General features: G+C 46.1%; 2 protein-coding genes and 1 long non-coding RNA gene across 9 annotated transcripts in view; 1 reads left to right on the top strand and 2 right to left on the bottom strand.

Moving 5' to 3' along the window:
- Window positions 1-237: 237 nt before the first annotated feature.
- ppp4r2b (protein phosphatase 4, regulatory subunit 2b) lies at window positions 238-4,985 on the top strand. 2 transcript variants are annotated; one of them, XM_019879441.1, is made up of 9 exons: window positions 238-742; window positions 1,378-1,459; window positions 1,552-1,722; window positions 2,309-2,402; window positions 2,476-2,513; window positions 2,599-2,673; window positions 2,768-2,914; window positions 3,001-3,305; window positions 3,460-4,985. In XM_019879441.1, exons 1-9 carry the CDS (start codon window positions 709-711, stop codon window positions 3,852-3,854), a joined length of 1,341 nt encoding a protein of 446 aa, XP_019735000.1. In that variant the 5' UTR covers window positions 238-708; the 3' UTR covers window positions 3,855-4,985. The 2 variants fall into 2 exon arrangements, with proteins under 2 accessions (XP_019735000.1, XP_019735001.1); XM_019879442.1 differs by lacking the exon at window positions 238-742 and adding an exon at window positions 859-1,198.
- A 688-nt stretch (window positions 4,986-5,673) lies between these two features.
- Window positions 5,674-6,589, bottom strand: LOC109521551 (uncharacterized). Of its 2 annotated transcripts, none has more exons than XR_002169387.1 (3): window positions 6,416-6,589; window positions 6,210-6,336; window positions 5,674-6,067 (listed from the first exon to the last, which is right to left on the bottom strand). It is a non-coding gene; the product is annotated as an uncharacterized LOC109521551 (long non-coding RNA). The 2 variants fall into 2 exon arrangements; XR_002169386.1 differs by having other exon boundaries at window positions 6,479-6,589.
- Window positions 6,590-8,580: 1,991 nt separating this feature from the next.
- pdzrn3b (PDZ domain containing RING finger 3b) overlaps window positions 8,581-13,136 on the bottom strand; it is a 97,527-nt gene continuing 92,971 nt past the window's right edge. For 4 of the 5 annotated variants that reach the window (XM_019879493.1, XM_019879491.1, XM_019879494.1 and 1 more), the window contains 5 exons: window positions 12,229-12,327; window positions 11,696-11,758; window positions 11,500-11,601; window positions 11,244-11,360; window positions 8,581-10,859 (listed from right to left, as the gene is read on the bottom strand). In XM_019879493.1, coding sequence (XP_019735052.1) covers window positions 9,366-10,859; window positions 11,244-11,360; window positions 11,500-11,601; window positions 11,696-11,758; window positions 12,229-12,327 — 1,875 coding nt within the window. In that variant the 3' untranslated portion in view covers window positions 8,581-9,365. The remainder of the gene's footprint in view (window positions 10,860-11,243; window positions 11,361-11,499; window positions 11,602-11,695; window positions 11,759-12,228; window positions 12,328-13,136) is intronic. The other variant, XM_019879492.1, reaches the window with a different exon arrangement.

Genomic DNA, 13,136 nt, shown 5'->3' with positions numbered 1-13,136 from the left:
GAATGATGACATTAGGTGACGCATGCAGTCGATCAACAGCTATAGAAATATAATGGTGTGCCTATGGTAGCTCGGGTACACGAGCAAGCCTTGTTAAGGAAGCGTGGGTTGCATCAGCAAGGGTGTGCAGTGTATGAATTGTGCCAAACGTGTGACGGTCTGTCTTTGGCTACCCCTGACAGGGAAACACAAGAGTCACTTCCACACTAGTCCCTAGGACACGCTCCATAGTTGTTTTACATTCACACAGCAACGGAGGTCCCTCAAACATTTATGTAATTCAGACTGATGACACTGCAGAAGTCAGCTGAGATAGGCCTTGTGGTGCAGAAAATGGATGGATAGACGGATGAATGGCTGTGTTAAGATGGGACACTCATACACAAATGAAGTTAGTTCATCGAATACAGCAAATTTAAATGTATCTACGGTAGTTAATTTGATGAACTAGCCTCCGTTATGTATTTTATCGATGCGTCGTTGGTTATTTCGTGTATACGAGCATAGCTGCGTTCTTGTTGCTTGGATTTTATTTTCGTGCTGTTGCTGTAATTCACTGAGTGGTTTCCAGGCAGAGTGACCTCACGGCGCCATATTAATGTGCTCCCTCCTCCTTCGCCTGCTCGATGTTAGCTTAGCGGTTAGCACTAGTAGCTCGCTGCCAGTCTGCTTCTCACATCCACCGGACTGACAGACGGCAACGGCGTGATGGAAATTGACTCGCTTCAAGAGGCGCTCAGAGGTTTGTTCAACTGATCGAGGGCAACCCCGTGCTTTGCTCTCCGTGTGCTCGTGTGATGTTCAAAGCGCTGAACGACCACCAAGTGATTGGAGCGCACAGGCTAATGTCGTTGGCTAGCTGCTACTCGTCACTAGCTAACATTTTTTGAAGCTGTTCCACGGAAATGGTTCGCTCTCTGGCGACTACTCGGGAAAGCTCGCTGTCATGTTTTTCTTTTGTTTCATCCGTCAGCGCCAATGTTTTTTTTCGCGGTAATTTAAAACTTGTTCGCTGAAATAAAAGGAAGAAGAAGCCGAGATGAAGTTATTCAACAGTGTTGACGGCTTCTGTCAGACTGGCTACTACTAGTTCGCCGGTTACGCTCGAGCATTTAACTTAAGCTAGTGAGCTAGCTTCAATTTTATGATTCATTGACTTACTACATTCAGTACATAAATACCATTGAAGGAAGCAATTGTAGGTGGACACACAAGCAGTTATGGTCACGTTGTTAAAACGGGAAACTACTGTCGGTATTACGTATGGATGATTACTAATTAGTTAACTATCAACGGCTATTGAAGCTCATTTTCCTCGGGCCGTCTTGTGACGCATTTGTACAATAATAGACTCAATTGTCCCATTTCATCCTCCAGACTTTGAGAAGAAAACGAAAAGGGAGCCATGTCCTATATTGGAGCAGTTTTTATGTCATATCGCCAAGACTGGAGAAACCATGTAAAAAACACTACTATCATCCCTGCAATACAACGTGCTTAATGTACTTTATCACCAGGGTCTAAAGGCATTTTTTTCCATGTTTCCTATAGGGTCCAATGGTCTCAGTTTAAGAACTACTTTCTTTTTAAATTAGAAAAGGTCATGGATGATTTCAGAGCCTCAGCTCCTGAGCAAAGAGGCCCCGCCAATCCCAATGTGGAGTCAATTCCATTTGAAGATATGAAAGAGCGAATCTTGAAGATTGTTGAAGGATATAATGGGTAGGTAGCCTTTTAATTAGGCTTTACACAGTTCTGATGTTTGGGGCTGATCAGCGAGTTCAAATAAACAAGATGGAGCAATGTGGGATTTACGACTTGTCTCTATATCTTTGTGTCCCACAAAGCTAATTCACGCAAATGTAAAACTGTATAATTGTAAACAATAGCTTTAATGGAGTTGCCCTGTCGAAAATTTGCTTGGAGGTGATCGCACTGTTCGTAATCCACCAATGCAGCTTTGGTTCACTTCCCGGAATAGTCTTTTTTGGCAGCGTAATCCTAAACTCAGAAGACCCTGCCCACTGTACATAGTACATCGGTTTTCTCAACATGGATTGATGATTTTAAGATGAACCAGACACAAATACAACAAAAAGAGCACCACGTGTGCTGTGATGAGGTATTTTGTTGCGGTATCTTGTGGTGCACCATTTGTGGTGTCGAACCATGAAAATCCGCCAATTCAAAGGTGGCATAAAGTGTGCCGCAAATGCTGTGCTATTGTACAGGTGGCTTTTGTGACTGAAGAAGTGCACTGGAAGGTTGACTTCGCATTGTCCCACATCCGCTGTTTTCCTTATTTCAGAATTCCCTTCACTATACAACGCTTGTGTGAGTTACTCACAGAACCCAAGAAGAACTACACAGGAACGGATAAATTTCTTCGAGGTGTGGAGAAGGTCAGTGCTAATTGAGTCAAAAAAAGCATGAATTGTTTTTGCGTCTCACCTAATTGACTTTATTTTCGTCTAGAATGTCATGGTTGTGAGCTGTGTTCATCCAATTTCAGAGTAAGAATCATCCTCAAAACGGCTTGTACAAAATGTTGTGAAACCTAACTTTGTTGTGACTTTGGTGGTGCCCGCTTGCTTGCAGAAAAAACGGATGCAGCGCTGTCAGTCGAATGAATGGAGTCATGCTTCCTGGGAACACTTCGTCCTTCACAGAGAGGTTGGGCTTACGTCCAAGTGTGCTTACTGCTGTTTTAACGTCTCATCATCACTTAGTCAGTGGCAGTGTAATTCTGTCCTTTTGGTATTTTTAGAAAAGTGAACGGTCCGGGAACCCCACGGCCACTCCACCGACCAAAGTTATCTCTAGTCAACTCCCTTGCAGCGAATGGCTTGCCTGACAGCACAGAAAACAAACACCTCAAAACAGACCCGGGAAGTGTTCAAGATGTATCGGGAAGGTATGTCAGAATGTCTGCGATACAAACGTCTCTTTCCTCGGTCCGATGGCATCAACCCACAATCCTGTCTCACCTTTTTGTTCTAGCGAGGTTTCGGCTTCGGGAGATAGCCTGGGCAATTCGGTCAAGAATAAACACTCAGACACCGAAGAGGACATGGAATCTGAGCAGCAGGAGGTGAAGAGACTAAAGTTTGGCAAGGATGAAGAGGAGGAGGAGGAAGAGGATGAGGAGGGGGAAGAGGACGAAGACGAAGAGCAGCAAGTGGAAACGTCAAAGCCTTCGAATGCCCCTTGCCTCTCGAAAGAAGCAGAAGCCATGGTCCAAGAGGAAGACGAGAAAGTCACTTTCAAGGAAGCCTCTCGCAGCGCGACAGTTGTGGAAGACCAAGGTTTGTGTTTGATTGATTTTTGACATTGTACTTGATACAATTTGAAGATTGAACAAATTGCACAAAAACTGCAAAGGTCGACCAGCAGATGACCAAGTGAGTTCAGGATTGACAAGTACATGACTTCGCATTGTCCCACTATGTGTTATGTCAGAGCCGACAAGCAGCACTCATGCTGAAGCATGTCCGGACTCGGGCCCGGATGAAGAGTTGGCCGAAAGGGTGGCGCCATGCCTATCGCAGCATGACGTCAGCGACATGGATCAAACGGAGCAGCCGGCATCGGCCTGTATTGCCACAAGCCCGGAGACCAGTGCAGAGAGTGAGGAGAGTCACAGTGACCCGGTCAGCAGCAGCTGTAGTAGCAGCAGCAGTAGCAGCAGCAGCAGCAATAGTAGCAGTTGTAGCATCGACGAGAGTGTAGAAGGGGACCGTGAAGACGTCTCGCCCACTCCATCCAGTAGTACGAATGAGCCACCTACAGAGGGCGCCATGGAAAGCGCCAGCGTGGACATGGGAACCACCGACGAGCCCATGGAGCAGGACTAGACTGAAAGCCCCTCACCCCGCAGTCATGTGACACCACAAACCAGCTTGTCCTTGAATCCAGCTTGACTGTCACTACTGGGAATGAGGATAACTTCACCTCATACACAAACACCTCGTCCGCTTTTGGATGCTCCTCCAAAATGGCTACCTGGCATTGATGTGATCAAACTATTAATTAAGATGAACTTTTTTTTTTTTAAACTGGAATATGTTATTGATCTTATTATTATTTTTTGCTAAAGAGTTGTTTCGGCGGCCTTTTTTCTGTGTTTCGTTGGAACTGTTTGGTGGGCTGCGATGGTCATTTTCTTTTTGATGCCGCTCATTCCATGTTAAGAACGGATTAGTGAACTGCGTCTCTTTGAAGCCACAAGCATCAGACGACAGGAGGAGTCAGTTGACGGCGCTACAGTTGTGCATTGACCTGATCACGATTCCCAATCACTTCTGTCCTGTTTGGCCACCAGGCTGGAGGGATTGTGTTTTTTTTTTTTTAAATTTACTTCTCCATCCTTGTGAAAGGGGATCTCTTCACAGTGCGTGCCATGATTGAAACCTAATTTTCGCTCGATACACTACCAATCTCACAGGATGATACGATCACGATGCTACGTTGCAGAGGGGCATCCTCTGGGAAATGGCACGTGGGTATAGAAAGTCACCATTATTTATATGATCATTTCAATCCTATTGGTTATTTTTGGAATTTGTGTTATGTCTGCCGGTTGTAGTTTCCAAAACCAGCTGTAAGTACAAAGATGACGTCCGCTTTCTTTGTATTGTGATGTCACATTCGTTTCACCGACTGATTTCAGAGCAGTCACTGGTTGCAGTTCTCCATCTTTTTCTGCAGCTGTACTTTTTGATATTTAGGATTTTAAATTTCTGTAAAGTAGATTTTTGTAGATTGTAATACAGTATGTGTTCACTGCCTTTGTGAAACCATATATAATTGTATAATTTCGTTGTACACTCTGGATGCTTTTGATTTCAAATGGGGTATTCAGAAACAGCAATAAATGTTAACATTTTTAGGTATTGGTCCAACTTATTTTCATTGCTTGATGAAGTGAGTATGTATCCACTAATTTACTCACATATGGTATTTTCACAGATAAACACTGTGCAACTAGTCATGACTTTAACTTTTAGATTTCTTTTCTTCCCCCAGAAAGTTCCAGGATTGGTGTCAAAAGATATTTCAATCGTGACGCTTTCGCTAAACACATAAGTAATGAGGAATGACCACTCATAATGGGCATCGCTTACAGTACAGTGGTACCTTGGGACATGAGTTGAATTCATTCTGTGGCCATGCTCATCATTCTCGAACCATGCAAATGATCTTTTTCCATTGAAATGAATTTCATTGCCACTAATCTGGTCCATCCTTCCCTTAGAAAACACCAGAACGTACCAGAACCAAGTGATGATGAGCATGATACCAATGGCATTGAGTCTAGCACTTCAAGACATAAGAGACATACGGTCACTCGTATCTCAAAACATCAGTGGATGTAACTTGCGATATGTTTTGCCTTTCTGGCCGCATTAGGACCGCTGCTAAGTTCTTATCTGATATCAGTTCAGAGAGATGGGAGGTTTGTTTCGCAAAGTCATCTATTCGAAACCCGTATGACCATCTGACTGGTGAGAATTCAAATAGACAGCAGAATGGCCCTTTGTCCAAGCGAAGAATCATTTTCTTTGCCCTCAGCGGAAATAAAAAGCAACTGTCAGAACATAGGGCGCTTGTCTCCGGGGATACCGATAAAAGTCCCACCCCAGGGGTATATTAAAACCAGCTTGACACCAAATGGACTTTTGGACTGAACTTTCATTTGACAGGTAAACCCTTCTTACAAAATCTCCAGTAGACCTTCTTTCATGAGGCCTACCACCGATCTGCTGTCTTTCTCAATAAGCCAACTTCAAAATGGAACCAAGCATCACAAATCATTGTTGTTTTGGTACATACATGTTAAGGCGACATAATCAAAATACCTGTCATCATAACCCAGGTGTTTCCATTTCATTGGCGTGCAAAGAGTTGCTCACAACCGTTCTTTGCGTTTAATCCCTTTGTCATCCGATAGGGGGCGCCGTGTAGTTTCCCCAGCCAGACCAAGAAGCACCACGTGTAATCAGAATGCAAACAGTGCTCGCTCTGCTGGGGAATGTTGTGACATTCACCGTGTCTCCAAATGAGCTTCCTTGAAAAACCTGAAAAAGCACAAACAAGACATCAGGCTCTCTTTCAGTTCCACCCGATTCTGTCCGCAGGATGAACCCGGGCTCCCCTCCGCCCGTGGCACCAAAGCATGCGGCCTGTGAATGAAAGTGAAGTTGACAAACATTTTCTTCACTTGTCCAAATCCCATTCAGCTGTTGGCTCGAGGTTGCAAACGTGTTCATTTTCTTAAAAACCACAGACATCAGTTCTACTCCCACACATGTGAACAAACTCATTGTTAGTTCGCCTCTGGTGGAAGAAAGAAAAACACACAAATGCCACTGAAATAATTTGAAAGTGACACTGGTAGCGATAAATAAATTATTACTGAAAATGAACGAGGGACTGCTTTGTCTTTGTGCCTTTTTTTTTTAAACCGAATGAAACTGACCTTGACAAAAATGATCAAAAGCAATAAAAAAAAAAAAATTAAAGTACTTATAAACAATGGACTACAAAGAGTATTGAGAGGTCTAGAAAACAACAATTGCACATGACAGCAACCAAGGTCCAACAGGAAAGTCGGCGGCTTGGCAGTCCTTAAATACATGGCCGGCTTGATTGGTAAATGCAGAACAAGTGCGCCTGATGGAGGGCACCGCCCTTCACTCCAGCTGGGGCTGAAAACAAAACAGACAGACAGACTTGACACCGTTTGGCTGAAAATGTTGTACTCATGCCAGATACAGACTGGTCATACACTGCAGATATGGGATGATCGAAATGAAATATCGCCAATGGTGAGGGTTTTTTTTGGTTTTTTTTGACAAGTTTGCCACACACAAATGAAGTACAATTATTCATTTTTACGCAACACGGAGCCCCAGCGCTGGGGCCGCACGAGCCCCTCCCCCCACAACCAATCCGTGTAATGGCACTGAAGGGCCTTGTTTCGAACAGCCAGATGCTTTTAGAGGCCATTAGTAGAGATGCGATCTGGTCTTTGCGCCGGGTTGTAAAAAGTCTGAACGTGAGACTAATAAAGGTGCAATTACCCCAACTGAGCGTACATGTGTTGCCATTTTGGAGATATGCTATCCGTGCATCCTGTAGATGAGGAGGTGGGCTCCTTGGACGCTTTAGGAGGATCATGATGGATTGTTTGGCCACACCGGAGAGCACCACAAAGAATTTGGCCAATTTTCACTTTCTTGGCTGTTTTTATTTCACAGCAAAAAATCGTGTATGGATCAAACGTAGCACTAACATGCCTTCATCGACCAGAGTGCTTGATATTATTTTCGGTGGCATTAAAGGAATGCAAACATTTTCCTTCGTCACGGTACGCCGCTTCGCCTCACCTTGGACCGATGTGCAAAAATAATGTTTATCAAGTAGTTTGTGTTCATTAATCATAAAAAAAAAGCAGTGTGCCAAGGCTTTAGCCTTGTAAAAATGTACTGGATTGATGAGGTGGCTTCAATCTCCTTGGTGAAATAGCATCCCAGTCAGCGCTGGCGGATTATCCACCTTCTTATCTGTAAATGGATGAGGCGGCTGCAAAGCAGCCCGTTCTTATGTTGACTTTTAAAGTTGCTATAAATGCTCCAATTCCCCCAAAATAATGCAGGTCGTGTGCAGTTGAGTGGTTCATTACGTTTGGCTTGTCCTGCCAGGGGATCGCCACTGCGCGACATCCTTTTCCGAATTCTAAACCTCATGCATCACCATCTCCAACATCAGCTGCCCCTCACGTCTCCATTTTCTTTTTTCACCACTGAAATTGGCTCCCCCTCTAGCTCAGGTGCTCGAAACTGGTACTGAAACTGGCCCCAATTATTTGTTGGGCCAACCTCTGGCACCAACTACGTCAGGGGCCAGTGGGCGCGGTTATCATGACGATCGCAGATGTCGCGAAAGGATTCCCTGCCCAGATAGAATGCGATCGCCGACTCCCAGCCCGGTCTCGTGATCGTCTCCAATGATCAAGAAAGATCGAAGCGTTTGCTGATTGCATGTCCCTGACTGCATACAAGTATAATCAATGCTATGCTAAGATGCCTAGCAGATGCTAACAGTGCATTATTATTATTATTATTAATATCGCAGGTGCAGATGGTTAAACGCCGACGTCAGCAGTGACGTTCGGATGCTTTATGATGACGTCTTGACGTGGCTCCTACTTGGCGCTTTGGAAAACCAAACACGTTCTTCTTAAGAACTTGCTAAGCACCCACGAAGCACAGCACTGGCTCTGGCGCCGAACAAGCACCAAGTTTTTTTTTTTGGATGGAAAAGCCGTATTGAGAAGCTGTTGCCAAATTGCTAAGTTTTTCCTTCAGGTTCCACTTAGGTGCTACGACTACCAACCCGCGAAAACGCCACTAAACGACTCTTATTTTGTGACGGTTCGTAACACAGGGTTCACTCTGCCAAATTCAGCACAGGCCGGTCCTTCCATACATTTTGTCAGCGCTTCGTGGTGTGTTCTATTCTCGTTCTGACCAAGTACACTCAACAATTCTAACAAACAATCCCAACCAAGTGTGCTCGTCATATATAAAACAATAATTTATTTCTGTCATTTTACAGGATGTCAAATGTTTGATTTACGAAGGAAGCTGTTATTGACTTTAGTACATGAAGGTCTAAGAAAGCAAAAGTGACTATAAGGTGTGCTTAGACAGCAAAATACAATAATATATGAAATGCCTTTTTCTAAACACAGGCACTTAAACGGTATTTTGATCTCGACGCGGTGTAACAGACGCCGCTGATGGTCATAACTTTGGGGAATCAGCACCATGATAAGGAAATTACATTGAAAACATTTCCCGCCAACATTTATTTACAAAAGACCTTTTTGAAAAGGATGACGTTTTATACTTTGCAGGAAAAACAAACAAACAAACAAACACGTGTTTCCGTAAAAGAAGAGTATGCAAAGCAGAAGAATACTGATAAAAGATATGCAGTTAAGAACAAAATATCGTAAAATTATGTTGTGTAATGGCTGGCTGCTTATGCATGGCACATTTCATACCTCCAACTAAAAAGTATGCTTCCAAGATTATTCAAAAGAGCAAGCACAAAGGCAAAAAACCCCCCAAAACTGTCTTAATTTGGTTCGAGTTTGGTAGAGTCCAAGGCCACAGACAAATCCAGTCCAATCGAGCAGTCATCGAAGCAATCCCGCGGAAACTCTCCATCAAAGTCTTTTCTCCTATTTACAACAATTTGCCACATTGAACGAAGCAGAAATGTCGACCCCCCCAACTGCCCGAGTCCTATTTACAGCTCCTCCCATCGCTCCTCCTTGGTCGAAGCGAGAGCAACACTTAGACCGTGGTCACAGACAAGAGTGAGGTGTAAACTTTGGTGCCATCCGGTGACTTGGTCCCGTGGGTCAGCAGTTCCTGGATGGTCATCCAGTTGTCGAATATTTTCTTATTTCTCTTTTTCATCATCTTTTTGTTGCTGAGTTCGATGATGTTGGGCTCCTTTTTGTCCTCCGGGCTGAGCTGCTCCTTCAGGCAATCGGCCCGGCTCTGCTTCATGAACTCACGCCGTTGCCTCTGCTCCTTGGAACGGACGGCGTGCTGCTTCCTCTCTTCCTTGCTCCAGTAGCGGCCCATCTTCAGCTCGCTGATGGCGTCGTCGTCGGTGGTCATACCGCAGCGCTCCTCGTGGATGCGCAGGGCGCGCTCCCGCAGCAGCTTGTCCCGAATGGGCCGCTTGGTAATGTAGCGGGTGCCGTCGCTGCGTACCTTGACCTTCCACTCCATCTTTTGGCCCAGCTCACTCGCGTCCCGACACATACTGACCAGGCTCATCTGACTTTGGGCGTACTCCACGGCGGATTTCTGCTGGATCAGCTGCATGTAGCTCTGGTAGTGCTGGGCGTGGGCGGGGATGTGCGCGTGCTTGTACGGCGAGCGTGGCTGAGCAAAGCCCCTGGCGGGTTTGCCGGACTCTCCCGGTTTCCTCTCCTTGCTTTCCGCCTGCGGGCAATCCGACTCCTTTGAAAGCGCCTTGCCCCTGCTGGGGCCGCAAGCCTCTTGGAGAGGGCACGGGAGAGATTTCGGCAACCCTCCGCCGGAGCCCGACGGCCCGGCTTGGTGCTCTGGCCCACGTCGGAGGGAGTTGTCCGGGGACAGCTCCAACGTAAGAGGGGTGCTGCGGCAGCTCTCGCCGGTATTGTAGGCGCTGGAGCTGTCTTTGTCAGATTTCTCCGGCATCTCTGTAATGTCTGACAGCTCGTGGCGACGTGCGTCGATGCTGGTGTTGTAGTTGCGGAAGCCGCTGTTGTGGAGCATCCAGGATTCACGACACTGCTCCCGGAGCTGCTGCATCTTGTGGGCGCGCACGATATTCAGGCACTCCAGCTCGATGTTGCGCAGCTCCTCATTGAGCAGCTCCAGCTCTTTGTCCACGACCTCCTGGTCTTGGCCTTCGGCCCCGCCACCTTGGCTACACAAGCCCTGCAGTCCCCCGTTCCTCATTTGGCACTTCAGCTCCAGGAGTTCTCGGAAGCGCTCGCATTCGTCCGCGGGGATACCGAGAAAGTCGGCGTCGGCGTAGTCCGCAGAGATGAAGGATTCGCCGCTGAAAGGCAGGTCCGTACTGCCCAGGGTGTCTTGGCTGTAGGTCAGTTTTCTGCAGCTGCTCAGTGTGTTCGATGCTGTCGTGTGGTCATCTGCGATGTTCTCCTGTTCTGAACTCTCATCGTTCCGTGTGCTCTCGTCGGTGCGGCCGACCCCGCTGTCCTTTTCGTGGTGATTGGAGAGTAGCGTCGCCGTGTCAGTGGTCACTCCATCTTCCTCATGCTTCTTCTGGAAAAAAAAACAAAAAAAAAACAGGACCACACATAAGGCTCATGAATACTTTGGCACGAAGTGCAGAACTGAAATAACTTGTTGCATGCTGGATGTCGGAACTCCACACTTTTTAAATGTTGATGACGACAAGAAAACTTTTATTTGGATTTCAAGACAAGCTCCATGTGCTCGGTTTCCCTTTTTCAATCACGGATCGACCCCGCAACGAAAACATCATGACTTGTCAAAATCGAAACGTGTTCTTGGCACATGTTGGGACCAAAGTCAAGCATTGTACAGCTGCTCATACCGCACGTGCTATTGCTGATTCATAAATTTTCTTTCACATCTTCACACCGACTCTGTGCGCGTCTGTAAATGCGTGTACGGGAGAAGTACCTGCTGCAGCATGCTGGCAGTGAATTGCATCGCCTGACGGTGCTGCTGCTCCAGCATGTCCATGTGAAGGTCATCGAGGAAGTCGTTCCTGTCGTCATCCATCCAGCCCTCGTCCAGCTGAGTCACAGGAGGGAGAAGGTTTGCTTGACGAGATGCAAATATTTGCGATTTGCTTTCGAAAATGACTACGTTGTCGTCGTGCGGAAAAAGCTACTTTATCCTTGACCGAGTGGGCCTCCGTAACGATCCTTCTCACCTGCATTTGTGGCCTGGCAACCAGCAGAGAGATATTCTGGTTCCCTTCACTGGTCAGCAGCACAACCGCAACTTCACGGTTTTGGATCTCAATGCCGTTGATCTTCAGGGGACATGAAGAAAATATTCATTTGAAAGCATCTGGCAGGTTCACGATACCAAACAGACACGGATCAGCCTCGAATATGAGCTCTCACCTGGACGATTTTGTCACCTTCTCTAATTCTGCCATCTTTGGCGGCAATGCTGTTTGGATCAATCTAAAGGACACATGAAGAAGATGTGAATTTCCTGTCGTATGCTCGCGACTTCTTTTTTTCCCCTCAAAAATTGGCAATTTTTAAATTCTGATGGCATTTAGTTTGCCTCGTTGACTTTGATTGCGTCAAATGATGGACTGGTTGCCAGTCCATCGCCGGGCATATATTGACAAACAACCGTTCCCACTCTTGCTCACGTCCACAGACAATTTAGAGTCTTCAAATTAAACATTTGTGTTTTGTTTTGTTTTTGGGGGTAGTTTAGGAAGAAACCAACGCAAGAGAAAGAGAGACCCAATCCAAGCAGGCATTGGGACAGCACGCAAACGCCACATTGGCGAGAGTGGAAGCCACACCGTGATGGCCACGGCGCCACTGCTGGCCATGATACCATAAGATCTGAGAATGGATTAAACTGTCAAGTAATTCAGGAACAACAAAAAAAATGGAAGTAAATATTCCAAGCATACCTCACTAATGTAGATCCCAGCTTCATCCTCATCGTCAGTCCTGTAACAGATCGTCAGGCCGAGCTTGTCTTGGATGTTGGCTCTGTACAGATCTACCTCCTGTTGACATACGTTGGTACACGTGTGTCAAAAATCCGGATCAAGGCGAACATCTATTTCTTGCGAAGACATCAGAATAATTTGTTTGGATGCGCGTTGGGAATGGTGGTTGAATCTGAAATTCGATCACTGAGGGAAGCGCGACTTGTCAATCACGGATGAATTTTGCAGCCAGATGCTGGGCAGCTATTTGCTTTCAAAAGCTCCCCTTACAGAATGAGAAAGGATGTAGTGAACAGCAGGCAGACGCTGCCTGCTTCCACTTGTCAACATATGTCATCTCATAGTCTGAGGTACGCTTCGTACCTTCTTGGTTGGAAATATTCGAACCATCTTAAAATGATGGCTCTGATCCTTTATGAAATGAAAGTAGCACTCCATTGTTGTTGGTGGCCTTTCTTTTTTTTTTTTTTGATGGAGATTTTCAAAATAAAAGATGCTACGGGGTCGGCAAGCGCCGAGCTGCATCACATGTGCTTTTGGCTGACCCCCGCCTCACCTTCCTGCTCTTCCCCTCATAGCCTGTGCTTGAATATGATTCATTTTTTTTGAACAACCAGCGAACAAGGTGGATCGAGGTCACAGCCGAATCACAAAGACGTCTCTGGAGACTCTGAGCCCACACCTACATGATGGCCTCATCCCGGCATTATTAAACGAACATCAACAAATCCATCACGACCGATCCGTTAGCCGCTCGATCTAATTACCTGACAGCTACTCATCTCTACGGCACAGGGCTCAGGGAAGACTTATTACGCCTTATCACAAGTAAGTAATGACTCCTGTCTGGCCGACATGTCAGCGTC

This window comes from Hippocampus comes, unplaced genomic scaffold (genome assembly GCF_001891065.2).
Source record: "Hippocampus comes isolate QL1 unplaced genomic scaffold, H_comes_QL1_v1.1 scaffold44, whole genome shotgun sequence".
In the NCBI taxonomy this organism is placed as follows: domain Eukaryota; kingdom Metazoa; phylum Chordata; class Actinopteri; order Syngnathiformes; family Syngnathidae; genus Hippocampus; species Hippocampus comes.
This window is presented reverse-complemented; position numbering and strand designations above follow the sequence as displayed.

Coding starts and splice junctions, on each gene's coding strand:
- ppp4r2b (XM_019879441.1), top strand. CDS start 709: ATGGAAATTGACTCGCTTCAAGAGGCGCTCAGAG. Junction 2,514..2,598: donor TGTGTTCATCCAATTTCAGA/GTAAGAATCATC, acceptor GCTTGCTTGCAG/AAAAAACGGATGCAGCGCTG. Junction 2,915..3,000: donor GTTCAAGATGTATCGGGAAG/GTATGTCAGAAT, acceptor TTTTTGTTCTAG/CGAGGTTTCGGCTTCGGGAG.